This window comes from Sus scrofa, chromosome 1, assembly GCF_000003025.6.
Source record: "Sus scrofa isolate TJ Tabasco breed Duroc chromosome 1, Sscrofa11.1, whole genome shotgun sequence".
Classification (NCBI taxonomy): domain Eukaryota; kingdom Metazoa; phylum Chordata; class Mammalia; order Artiodactyla; family Suidae; genus Sus; species Sus scrofa.
The window spans coordinates 270,846,362-270,858,468 of record NC_010443.5 but is presented as its reverse complement, the minus strand read 5'-3'; the positions used below and the strand labels follow the sequence as shown (position 1 = coordinate 270,858,468).

Below are 12,107 nucleotides of genomic sequence, written 5' to 3'. Positions count from 1 at the left end.
GCTCACAGGCCGTTGAGGCCTGTAGGGTTCGCTTTCTCAAACTTTTGGGTAGAGCCCCGCAGTTGGGCGCCCCCAGACTCCGCCAACCGACGTGGGCTCTCCCGGGGTTCGGAGCGCGGGGGCCGGAGCCCCGCACCCTCCCAGCGCGCGGCAGCGCCCAGGGCGGGCGAGAGAGAAAAAAAAAAAACCACCCAGAAAGAGAAAAAGAGGGAGCGAGCGAGGAGGGAAAGGGAGGGCGCGGGAGGGAGCGCGCGCGGGCGGGCGGGCGAGGCCTAGGAAGGCCCGGCGCGGGACACGCGGCCGCCAAGCCCCAGGCGCGGCGGCGCCCGCCGCTTACCTTCCAGGTAACAGCTGGAGGACGACGAGAGCCCCTTCTTGGATTTGCAGCCCACCAACTTCAAGCAGATTTCCAACATTTTCGCGTGCCGGCGGCGTCGGGGCCGGCGCCCTCCGCTGGCTCCGCGGCGCGGCTCAGGCCCGGCTCGCGCGGCTGGCCCCGCGCGCCCTCCCGGGCCCCCGCGGCCCCGCCATGCCGCCGCCCCGCCGCCCCCCGCGCCCGCCCGTGGCCGCGGCCGCGTCTCGCTCTCGGCTCCGGACGCGCCGGTTAACAAAGGGCCCCGAGCCGGGCCCGCGAGGCCCGCCCCCGCCGCCTTAACCCTCTCCGCGCCGCGCCGGGACCCAGAGCTGCCCGGCGTTCACCAGGCCCGGGCCCGCCCTAGCCCTTCCCCGCGGTCCACGACCAAGCCCCCCGCCAATTTCTAGGTTAACGAGAGCGCGGGGGTGGTTATTTTAAGCGCGGCATCTATTGGTTCTCAACGTGGGGAAGTGCGGTGCTAACACTCCAAGAAGATTGCACAACCAAGGCAGGCAGTTGGCGAGGGCAGACCTGCTCAGCATCGTTTTAGGAACCTCAGGCATCTCTGTGGCAAGAGATGCCCTCGGTCTGCCCCGCTTCAAGCCCAGTTCCACTGTGCACGGTGCCCTGGCAAACCGTATGTCCCTGGCAAACCCTACGTCCGGAGAATGCTGGTGAATAATGCACATTCCTCTGGAATGACCAATACCCGTCTCATTTACATTCAGGGAGCTTACTGTGATTAAGGCTAACCCAGTGGGTGTCTGAGGAATGAATAACCAGAGAGCTGGAACCCACATGTCAACTACACATCTGTCGAATCAGACATCTAGAGACAAGAGATGCGCAAGTTCAAATTCACACGTACTTTCTTTTGGTTTTTTGTTTTGTTTTGTTTTGTCTTTTTGCTATTTCTCGGGCCGCTCCTGCGGCATATGGAGGTTCCCAGGCTAGGGGTCCAGTCGGAGCTGTAGCCTCCGGCCTACGCCAGAGCCACAGAACGCGGGATCCGAGTCGCGTCTGCAACCTACACCACAGCTCACGGCAACGCCGGATCGTTAACCCACTGAAGAGGGCAGGGACAGAACCCGCAACCTCATGGTTCCTAGTCGGATTCCTTAACCACTGCGCCACGACGGGAACTCCCACACGTACTTTCTGATTGTAAAGCGAGTTTAGTCTCCACAATGAGAACCCCTCAGAAGCATGGCCTGCATCCCTTCTTAAAAGAAGCCTCATTTTCTTCAACACAGAACTCTTCCCTTCTTTGGTGTGTGCCACGGAGGGGCAGCTTTCTCTTTTTTTTGGAGTGGGGGGAGTATTTTTAGGGCTGCACCCAAGGCACATGGAAGTTCCCAGGCTAGGAATGGAACTGGAGCTGCAGCTGCGGGCCTAGGCCACAGCCACAGCAAATCAGGATCTGAGCAGTGTCTGCCATCTACACCACAGCTCACGGCAATGCTGGATTCTTAACCCACTGAGCGAGGCCAGGGATCGAACCTGCATCCTCATGGATACTAGCAAGGTTCATTAGCACTGAGCCACAATGGGAACTCCCAGAGGGTCCACTTTCAAAACCCATTTCATTCCTGTTCTTGGCTCAAATCTTTTGATAACTACTGATACCAGACAATATTATAACATATTATAAATAACAATAATCACAATAATGTGTTACTTGGCACAAAACTGGAACTCTAGATGGGTGGGAAACAATATGGAACCCAATCATAGCAAATAACCTAATAAAAATCATATAAACTTCAATAACTATAGGAAAGGGAAATCATTTAATAAATAGCATTAGATAACTAAATTGCAACAGGGAGAAAAATTTAGTCCACATCACAGAGCCCATGAATACTAAGAGCTGACATGTACTGAGATCTTAACTATGAACCAGACTCTTGTGAAAAGCATGGTCTGTTCACTACTACAATGCACGTGCACAACTATCTTGTAAGGAAAACGGAATTACTATCCCGAGTCCTCAGATAAAAATCTGACGTTTAGAGATGTCCGGCACCTTGCCCAGAGTCTTACGGCTGGAAACAAGCAGAGGTGGACTCAGCCCAGGTCTGCCTGGCTTCAGGGATCAGGCTTCTCACCAGTGTAATATGCAGCCCCTTCCCACAAAGAATAAATTCTAAGTAAGTGAAAGCTCTGGCTCTCTATATGTGTGGTTAACTAAGGTTGTCATATGTTTCAGAAGAAGTCTTGGTTAAGAGATCCTGGCTACAGTGATCAGCTCCAGAGGCAAAACTGGCCTCATTTGCTGTCTAGCCTCTCCTGCAATGACAAAAACCCGAGTATCTTCAGTGCAACGAGAATGGCTAAGTAACAAGACTCAGGTCTGTCAAAACTAGCACATTGTACGGTTCAAGAATGGACTGGATGTGACTAGTGTTTATCACAGAGTTTCTCAGCCAAGACATCATTAATTTTTCCAAGATGTCCTGCCGAATTCTTTTTTTTTTTTTCTTTTTTCTTTTTAGGGCTGCACCTGCAGCACATGGAAGTTCCCAGGCTAGGAGTCGAATCGGAGCTACAGCCCCCAGCCTATGCCACAGCCACAGCTACAGCAATGCGGGATCTGAGCTGCAGCTGCAACCTACACCACAGCTCACAGCAATGCCAGATCCTTAACCTATTGAATGAGGCCAGGGAATGAACCCATGTTCTTGTGTATACTAGTTGGGTTCTTGTGTATACTACTGCTGAGCCACTACGGGAACTCACCAAATTTTGACCAACATACAAAATGAGTTTTTACTGAAATTCAGTGGACCTGTGGTTTGTGTTGTGGTACCAGGTCAGGCCTCATGAGCACCTAAGAAGACACAGCAGTCCCCATCACCTGGAGACACAGGGCTACAGGGCCACCAGGTGACAAGTGCTGTGACTGTGGATGCCATCAAGATTCCGAGAGACACTATCATTCTACAAAGAGTCTGTGTGTAATGATGACCATCTTGTTTAGCGTTACTTGAGACTTTCAACTTCCAAGTCTAATGCCAAAACTAAAATTCCAAAAGGTGTCACCAGTACAATAAGCTGAAAACTATTATCTGCGTTGCTGCCCTTTTGGAAAGTTCAAGGGCTTTGAATCAGACTATGATGAAGTCTATCTTTATATGGCATTTCATATGTAATGGGCTCTATTCAAATAGGCAGCTTAATGTCAAGAATGATACATTAACGGGCATTTTTGTAATTCTAACCATATCCTCGAATTCTACCAATTAATACAGGCCCAGATATTTGTTCACATGTGCTGTACTTTATATTAGGATGCAAGCTTATTTTAAAGAGTGTAATAACTATTACTGATATTCTGCTTAAGTCTAAAATGACCGTATCCTTTTAGAACCTCTTAAAATGAGCAATGCTTATAAACTGTGTCCAAATCTTTTAAAATATGGTTATAAAACCATACATCAGCAGGTCTGGCAAGACACACTGAATTAGCGGCAATGAATACTGAAAATATCACCAAGCTGCATGCTACCATATTAATCCAAGTCTACACCTCCCAGACCAGCTTTTGATGCTTTTGAAACTCACTTGCAAGATTAAAAAAACAAAAACAAAAACCTTCTGTTACAAGCAATTAAGAGAGCTTCAATCTTCTTAATAGAATGAAGAAAGGCTCAGAGTACCTGTCCTGGCTCAGTGGTAATGAGCCTGACTACTATCCATGAGGATACAGGTTCAATCCCTGGTCTCGCTCAATGGGTTAAGGATTAAGGATCCAGCGTTGCTGTGAGCTTGGTGTAGGTCACAGACGCAGCTTGAATCCCGCGACCCTGTGGCTGTGGTGCAGGTGGGCAGCTACTGCTCTGATTTGACCCCTAGCCTGAGAACTTCCATGTGCTACAGTTGCCCTAAAAAGACCAAAAAAAAAAAAAAAAAAAAAAAGGCCCAAGAAGGATTCCCTTTAAACAACCTTAAATCTAAAAGCCTTTAATGTAATTTTAAAAAGAAAGAAAGGAAAAAACAAAGAAAATAAAAAGACTGTGAACTTGTTTGCTATGTTGCATTCAGTTTGGGAAGGAGTGAACTTTTTTTTAGGGTTGCACCTGCAGCATATGGAAGTGCCTAAGCTAGTGGTTGAATCAGAGCTGCAGCTGTCAGCCTGTGCCACAGCCACAGCAACTAGGGGTCCAAGCCTCATATGCGAACCTATACACAGCTCACGGCAATGCCGGATCCCTAGTCCTTAACCCACTGATCGAGGCGAGGGACTGAACCCAACTCCTTATGGATACTAGTCAGGTTCATAATCCAATGAGTCACAACAGGAACTCCCCCCCACACTTTATTTTTTCTTTTTGGGGGCACACCTGCGGCATATAGAAGTTCCCAGGCTGGGGGTCGAATCTGAGCTACAGGTGCTGGCCAACACCAGATCCAAGCTGAATATGCAAGCTACACCCCAGCTCTCAGAAACGTGGGGTCCTTATCCCACTGAGCAGAGCAAGGGATCGAACCCACATCCTCATGGATACTAGTCGGGTTCGTTTCCACTGAGCCACAGTGGGAACTCCCAGGAAAGGAATAAACCTTTAATATGTGTCTAATATGTGCTAGGCACAAGCCTCACAACAATTCTACAAGTGTTGTATAATTTATCTCCATGTCAAGGTGAGGAAACCGGGGGGTCAGCAGGGGTGAGGAAGGGTAAGTATTCTGTCCAGGTTCACACGGCTAGGGAGTAGTAAGGTCTAAAGCTTCTGAATGTTCCAAAATGGACATAATTTGCAATGTAAGTGAAAGGTGGGTAATTTGAAATAGAGGATAAAATAAAAATCATTAACTATTGAAAAATATGTCTTAAAAGAAAACTCAGGGAATGAGAACCACTTAAGAAGATTTAAAATATATTAAGAATATTAAGAAAGAGTGAATAAAGGTCCTTAAGTACATTAAAGCATGTGATTTAAGCTGTCACTCTAAAAGTCACCTATATGGACAACCTAGTTTCAATTGCCTGGGCTGCTTGCTTAGAATGCGGACTCTCAATCTCCAGTCTAGATCTACAGAATCAGGATATATGGAAGGGGCTGTATTTTAACACCTTCCCCGGATGATTTGTGTACATACTTAAGTTGAAAACCACAGTTTTTGAAGGGGAAGATTTGCTTTTTTTTTTCTTTTTTTGTTTTACCCAGGAATGGGTATTTCTAAGATTTATTCAATTGAAAGCAGTTTTTGAATTTAAGAAATGTATAACTCTAAAACAAGTTACCAAAAGAGAACACTTCTCTGAAGATTCTGGATAAAGACTGATTTTTTAAGAGTCTGGATAAAGACTGATTTTTTTTTTTCTTTTGCCATTTCTTGGGCCACTCCCTCGGCATATGGAGATTCCCAGGCTAGGGGTCCAATCGGAGCTGTAGCCACCGGCCTACACCAGGGCCACAGCAACGCCGGATCCAAGCCGCATCTGCAACCTACACCACAGCTCACAGCAACGCCGGATCCATAACCCCTGAACAAGGGCAGGGATCGAACCCGCAACCTCATGGTTCCTAGTCGGATTCGTTAACCACTGCGCCACAACGGGAACTCCCAAGACTGAATTTTTTAAGAGTCAGTCCTGTTCTTTTTTAAAGGTGGGGGGTAGGCCCATGGCACAAGTTGGTCAAGGGAAGAAGGCAGAAGCTGATGCAGATGCGGAAGCTCCACCTGGGAGCAGCAGGATGGGGTGGGGGTCTAAGGGAGACGGCTGAATCTCACATGGTGCCTAGTTTGGGACCCCCCCCCACTCCTCCAGCCACCCCCAGACCAAGATCCCAGATCTGACTCTTTCCAGCCAAGCCAATAACCTTAGGTGGGAAGGGCAAAGGCCCTGAGGTACATGCACACTATGCCACATGCCAACAAAGCCCACTCCCTCTGATCCCATGGCCACTGTCGGGTGAGAGCCTGCCAGATTCCCTAGTCCTCTGGGTCCAACCCCCTGAAGAATGCAGCTTCAAGATCACATCTGCCATACCCACCTTTGCCCCTGAATAAGGGCACACGGGCATCTCCTCAGGTCTCGCAAGTTTTCATGGAGACAGCACTGTTTAGAGTCTCACAAAGGCCCAGGGACGCTGGCGTGGAAACCCAGCTAAGAGGGGCCAGCAACACAGTGGAGGCTGAAGGAACTGTGATGTCACACCACCTCACTCTCCATCTCAGATGGAGATAGAGTCACTGTGGTGCCTTGGGCAAGTGACTTTCTGGTCTGTAAAACCGGGGGGTAGTCCTAAGAGTAGCCACCTCAGTGGGTTAGGGAGGTTAGAAATAGCGTCTGCAAAGTGCCCCATGCAGAGAAGGGGCTCGAGAAACAGTAACTGTTGTTATTTCCAAAAGAGGACTCTTACTTCGTCAGGTGATGGTCTGTGTTCCTGCCTAAGTCGTACTGGGACTAAGTCAAGAGCTAAAATGAACAAATATGATACGTGAAAATGATTCCAGAAGGCACAGTCCAAGGGAGTGAAAGCACTCTGGAGGTTTTCCAAGGGACAAGGAAATCAACTTATTTTATTAAGGGAAAGAAACACGAGCTATGGGGTAGGAGTAGCAGTCAAGGTTCCAGTGTCACAGAGTCCTAGCTTTAATCCTGAAGCCAACATTTTGCAACCACAGCTTTGTGGCAAAACATAAACTCCACATCCCACATCTTTAGTGAGGGTCTATTTCATGCCCAGGACTTGATGTGCAGGCCACACATATGACTGTCTTTCGGATAACACGTTTTGTTAGTCCCTTCTGTATTTTCAGAGCTACAATTCTCAGTGCGGGGGCAAATTTGAACGGCTCTAGAGGAAACCCACTTTCTAGAAAATCTCATTTTAGATTTATATATATATATGGGTGGCCATACCCTTGGCATGTGGAAGTTGCCAGGGTTTGAACCCGTGCCACAGCAGTGACCCAAGCTGCTGCAGTGACAATGCCAGATCCTTAATCAGCTGTACTGCAAAGGAACTCCTTAAGATTTTACTATATATTTATAATTAACAAGTCAAACATAACTATTAAACAATTTTTCTCCATATGTCCTAAATATTTTTATTAATATTTATTTTTAATCAGGGTAATATACATATATGGTTAAAAATCAAATAGTCCTAAAAGTCTTAATTAATCAGAAGTCCCCTGACTCCATCCTCTAGTCTGTTTCCTCAGAGGCAGCCTTCTTCAGATTTTTCCTTTTTTGCTTTTTAGGGCCTCACTTGCAGCATATGGAAGTGCCCAGGCTAGGAGTCAAATCAGAGCTATAGCTGCCTAGGCCACAGCCATAGCAACTCAGGACCCAAGCCATGTCTGCAACCTATACCACAGCTCACAGTAATGCCGGATCCCTAACCCACTGAGTGAGGCCAGGGATTGAACCCGCATCCTCATGGATACTAGCTGGGTTCATTAACCACTGAGCCATAAAGGGAAATGCCAGATTTTTAATATCCTTATATTGTTGTTTCTAGATTCAACAGCTTTCCACATTAAATATTAACTTGTTATAGCAGTATTATACTATTACCATCCCCAAGCCCCTGTAACAATAAAATCATAATTTTTGGTTAAATCAATGATCAGGGTTGACATTATGATGATAATATAAATATTGTTCATTGCTCTGCTAATACTATACTATGAGTGTTTCCTTTATTATACAACTTTGTTTGTCCTGGAGATATTAATTGCCTTGATTTTTTTCCATTTAATTCATGTTTCACATACCTATTTACTAGTTTTTTCTCAAACATTCTGAAGATCCGTCAAACACCTAGGAGTATTTTTTTCAAATACTAAAACACTTGAAATATCCTCAGTTCAATTTATCCACTTATATCCTCATTTTGCTGGAATTCATTGCCAAGTAGCCAGCGAGAAAAAAGGTGCATGTCTAAATTCTACTCTACTCTGACAGTTTGGCTGGGTATAGAATTATGGCTGAAAATCATTTTCTCCACTTAATTCTGAAGGCATTTCTCCACCATCTTCTACTTTCTAGTATTTGTTGTTTAGAAATCAGAAATTTCACTCTGATTCCTGACCCTTTATGTATCACCTACTTTTCTCTTTGGAAGCTTTTAGGACCTTCTAATATTCTTGGTGTTCTGAAATTTTACAATGTTATGGCTTGGAGTGAGTTTTTTTCATGTACAACGCTGGGCACTCAGGGGCCAATCCACGTTAAAGATTTAAGTCCTTTGGTTCCAGAAAACACTCACTCGGCTAAGTTCTGAAATTTTTCCTGATATTTATTGTCTCCTAAATTTGCCTCCATTTTCTCTCAGTTCTCTCTGGAATTCCTACCAGACAGATGTATACAGAAGCCCTGGGACTGAACTTCTAATTTTCTTATCTGTTCTCTGCTATTGTCTGTCTTTGTCTTTGTGTTTTGTTTCCTCAGATAGACTATTTTCCAAGTGTTCTGTTGAATTTTGTTTATCATGTTTTCAGCATTAAAGAACTCATTCTTAGGAGTTCCCGTCGTGGCGCAGTGGTTAACGAATCCGACTAGGAACCATGAGGTTGTGGGTTCGGTCCCTGGCCTTGCTCAGTGGGTTAACGATCCGGCGTTGCCGTGAGCTGTGGTGTAGGTTGCAGATGCGGCTTGGATCCCGCGTTGCTGTGGCTCTGGTGTAGGCCGGCGGCTACAGCTCTGATTCGACCCCTAGCCTGGGAACCTCCATATGCCGCGGGAGCGGCCCAAGAAATAGCAAAAAGACAAAAAAAAAAAAAAAAAAAAAAGAACTCATTCTTATTCTGATTGCTAGTTTTTATTAACACTATGCTGTTTTTTGTTTGCAATATTTTTCTCTGAGGAGAGCAAAGGAGATCTCTTTTGGACTCTTGTTTCCTGCATTGCTTTTACTTCCACCATGTTCCCTTTTTTCTGTGAATTTGTTTAACCTCTTATTTATCAGGTGGAGGCTTTTCTCTAATGTTTGGAGAAATTTAGGAATAAAAAGTACACATGGAAGGGACACAACAACTTGTGGACTTGAATGAAGGGAGCTGGTGAGCTCACTTTCCATCAGGAGAATCTCAGAATGGGCTTTTCTCTGAGGTCATTCAATTTTTAAGGTTTTTTTTTGTTTGTTTGTTTGTTTTTTAATAGAAAAGATTCTTCCCATCTCTTCTCTGTTAGGGTCTAGGCTAACAGCTATTGGAAGAGGGCAGGCTGACAATCTCATTACTCAGTACATGGACATTAAAAAAAAAAATCTGCTCTTGCCCACCCCACTGTTTCCAGCCCAGTGGTGTACATGCACCTCTGTGGCGGGTAAGAGCCCTGAGTCTGGGGACTTTATAGGGCAACTTCTCAATACCTCTAGTCTCATGTAAGTGGGAGAAGTGGTCATCTGGGGAGCCATGTGAAGAATCTAAAAACTCCTTTCACAGACTTTCAATTGATCCCCTTGATTTCCGTTAAGGGCCTCACTACCCCCTGCTTTCTGTGGTACTATGCCTCCAATTTCTGATTTTTTTTCCCTCTCAGTTTCTTACAAATAAACTGGCTTACTTTTATTTTTTTAATTTTTATTTTGTTGTCTTTTTGCCTTTTCTGGGGCCACTCCCACAGCATATGGAGGTTCCCAGGCTAGGCTAGGGGTCGAATTGGAGTTGTAGCTGCTGGCCTATGCCAGAGCCACAGCAACACGGGATCCGAGCTGCATCTGTAACCTACACCACAGCTCACGGCAATGCCAGATCCTTAACCCACTGAGCAAAGCCAGGAATTGAACCCGCAACCTCATGGTTCCTGGTCGGATTTGTTAACCACTGAGCCATGACGGGAACTCCCAAACTGGCTTACTTTTAGTCAAGTAACCACCTCTCCCTTTCAGAAAAGGTGAGACTTCAGCTTCTTTGATTATACTAAGTCTATTACCATGCTTTTTATTTATTTTATTTATTTATTTATTTATTTTTTGTCTTTTTGCCTTTGCCAGGGCAGCACGTGCAGCATATGTAGGTTTCCAGGCTAGGGGTCTAATTGGAGCTGTAGACGCCAGAACCCCAGCAACGCAGGATCTGAGCCGCGTCTGTGACCTATACCACAGCTCACGCCAACGCCAGATCCTTAACTCACTGAGCAAGGCCAGGGATCGAACCTGCAACCTCATGGTTTGTAGTCAGATTTGTTAACCACTGAGCCACGAAGGGAACTCCGTCCATGCTTTTTATTTTTAACTGCTTTCCACTTTCCAAAAAATGTGTTCACTTTTCTTACCTACTTTTCCTTTTGGGGTCTTTTTGTCCTTATGTATTTTAATTAAAAAAAAAAATCTTTTTACTATAATTTCAGTGGGGCTTAGGGAAGAGAATAGAAGTAAAAACAGGGCTGCAATCTTTCATCATTTTTAATCGGAATCTAGTTTGACCATTTTACAGGTGAGACAACTGAGGTACAGACAAAGTAACTTGTACAGAGTCTCAAAGCCAGTTAGTGGCAGAACTAGGAAAAGAGATCAGATCTCCAAATTCCCTTGTTATATTTTTTCCATTATATGACACCCACTATGTACCTATAGTTAAGAGCTGACAGACTAGTTTTTGGATACCAGGATGAAAAACTGTTTAAAATTTGCTGCAAACTACAGGTCTCAAATTTTAATATTGCTAGTGGCAAAGAAACAACCAAACTCTGAATTCTTAAATCCAGTCACATAAATTATAAACAGGTTATTAAACAAAAATGGAGGTTCTCAGGCTAGGGGTCTAATCGGAACTGTAGCTGCTGGCCTACACCACAGCCACAGCAACACGGCATCCGAGCCGTGTTTGCCACCTACACCACAGCTCATGACAACGCTGGATCCTTAACCCACTGAGCAAGGTCAGGGATCAAACCCACAACCTCATGGTTCCTAGTCGGATTCATTTCTGCTGCGCCACGATGGGAACTCCTGGGATATTCTTTATTAAATTCTAAGTGCCTGAATTCAACATAAAGAGGTTTTGCATGATTTCATGAATTTTCTTTGTCCCTTTACTTTGGTTAACTTTTGAAATAAATGCCAAAAAATTTTTATTTTAAATCATGGGAAGTCTTGTTTGTTCCCTTTAAATCTGAATATTGAATAAAGATTAAGATAGCTACAAAACAAACAAACCAAAAATAGCAATGTTGCAAAAATCTAAATTCTTCAAACTATTATCTTTATGGTAAGGTAAATTTAAGCTCATGTAAGTAGAATTGGTTGATAAAAGAAAAGCCTGGCTATGTACATTCAATCCTTTTATTTTCAAACACTGGCACTGCTTTTGGCTTTTGTAGTTTTGTTAAGTTTGAACTGGAAAACCAATGGTTAATTTTTTTCTTCTCTTCCTCTAAGACTAAAAGAATCTGCGAAAGCAGCAGACCAGGCCTAGGAGATCACATTACTTTGGGGGTGGGGGAGAGAAGGCAGCTGGAGGGGAGTGTAGAGAGAAGGGCCAGAAGGGAAAGAAAACAAGTTGTCTGAACCTCCCCACAGCGTAAGGCCCAGCAGGGATGAGGAGGTCCGTGGAGGAGCCCATGTTTATCCAAGTTATCTGTAGGGCAGCTACAATGGGCTGCAGCAGTCTGGGCTCCCTCGATATTAAGAGCCTCTCCCAGCAGAGCTGCACAGGGGAGAGCAGATTTCTTGGTAATTGTTACCAAGGCCTGGAAACCTAGAAATGAAACACTCAGGGAGTGTTCATGTTTGTTTCTTCAAAACATTCAGTACCAATTTGTTTTGTTGTCAAGGTTTTAAACACACAA

At 45.1% G+C, this 12,107-nt stretch overlaps 1 protein-coding gene across 3 annotated transcripts in view; it reads right to left on the bottom strand.

Moving 5' to 3' along the window:
• ABL1 (ABL proto-oncogene 1, non-receptor tyrosine kinase) overlaps positions 1-12,107 on the bottom strand; it is a 145,068-nt gene that overhangs the window by 48,240 nt on the left and 84,721 nt on the right. Inside the window, exon 1 of one of the 3 annotated variants that reach the window (XM_005660526.3) lies at positions 338-502. The exons of the other annotated variants lie outside the window; for them this stretch is intronic. Coding sequence (XP_005660583.1) covers positions 338-416 — 79 coding nt within the window. The 5' untranslated portion in view covers positions 417-502. Of the gene's footprint in view, positions 1-337; positions 503-12,107 lie in introns of those variants that run through there. 3 annotated transcript variants of the gene reach the window in all.